The 210-nt window shown below is 69.0% G+C and overlaps 1 protein-coding gene across 1 annotated transcript in view; it reads right to left on the minus strand.

Annotated features, from left to right (window-relative positions):
• Positions 1-80, minus strand: part of MRPS18C (mitochondrial ribosomal protein S18C) — a gene marked incomplete at its 5' end in the record, with an annotated part of 3,511 nt that extends 3,431 nt beyond the window's left edge. Inside the window, one exon of the mRNA XM_009070765.1 lies at positions 19-80. Within this exon, the coding sequence (XP_009069013.1) occupies positions 19-80 (62 nt within the window). The remainder of the gene's footprint in view (positions 1-18) is intronic.
• Positions 81-210: the final 130 nt, after the last annotated feature.

Consider the following 210-nt stretch of genomic DNA (forward strand, 5'->3'; position numbering starts at 1 on the left):
GAGGTCGGGAAGCCCCACCTGGTCGGAGTGACCCTGCTGCTGCCCGTGGCTCAGGCGGTGCGGCCGCGCCCACAGCGCTGCTGCGAGGGACAGAGAGACAGAGTCAGACGGGAGGAAACGGCCATGCCAACACGCACATCCCGGGAGGGGAGAAGGAGGATGAGGATGAGGAGAACCCACCGCGCCCCAGGCAGCGCCAGCGCCTCCATG

Source organism: Acanthisitta chloris, unplaced genomic scaffold (assembly GCF_000695815.1).
Source record: "Acanthisitta chloris isolate BGI_N310 unplaced genomic scaffold, ASM69581v1 scaffold29982, whole genome shotgun sequence".
Classification (NCBI taxonomy): domain Eukaryota; kingdom Metazoa; phylum Chordata; class Aves; order Passeriformes; family Acanthisittidae; genus Acanthisitta; species Acanthisitta chloris.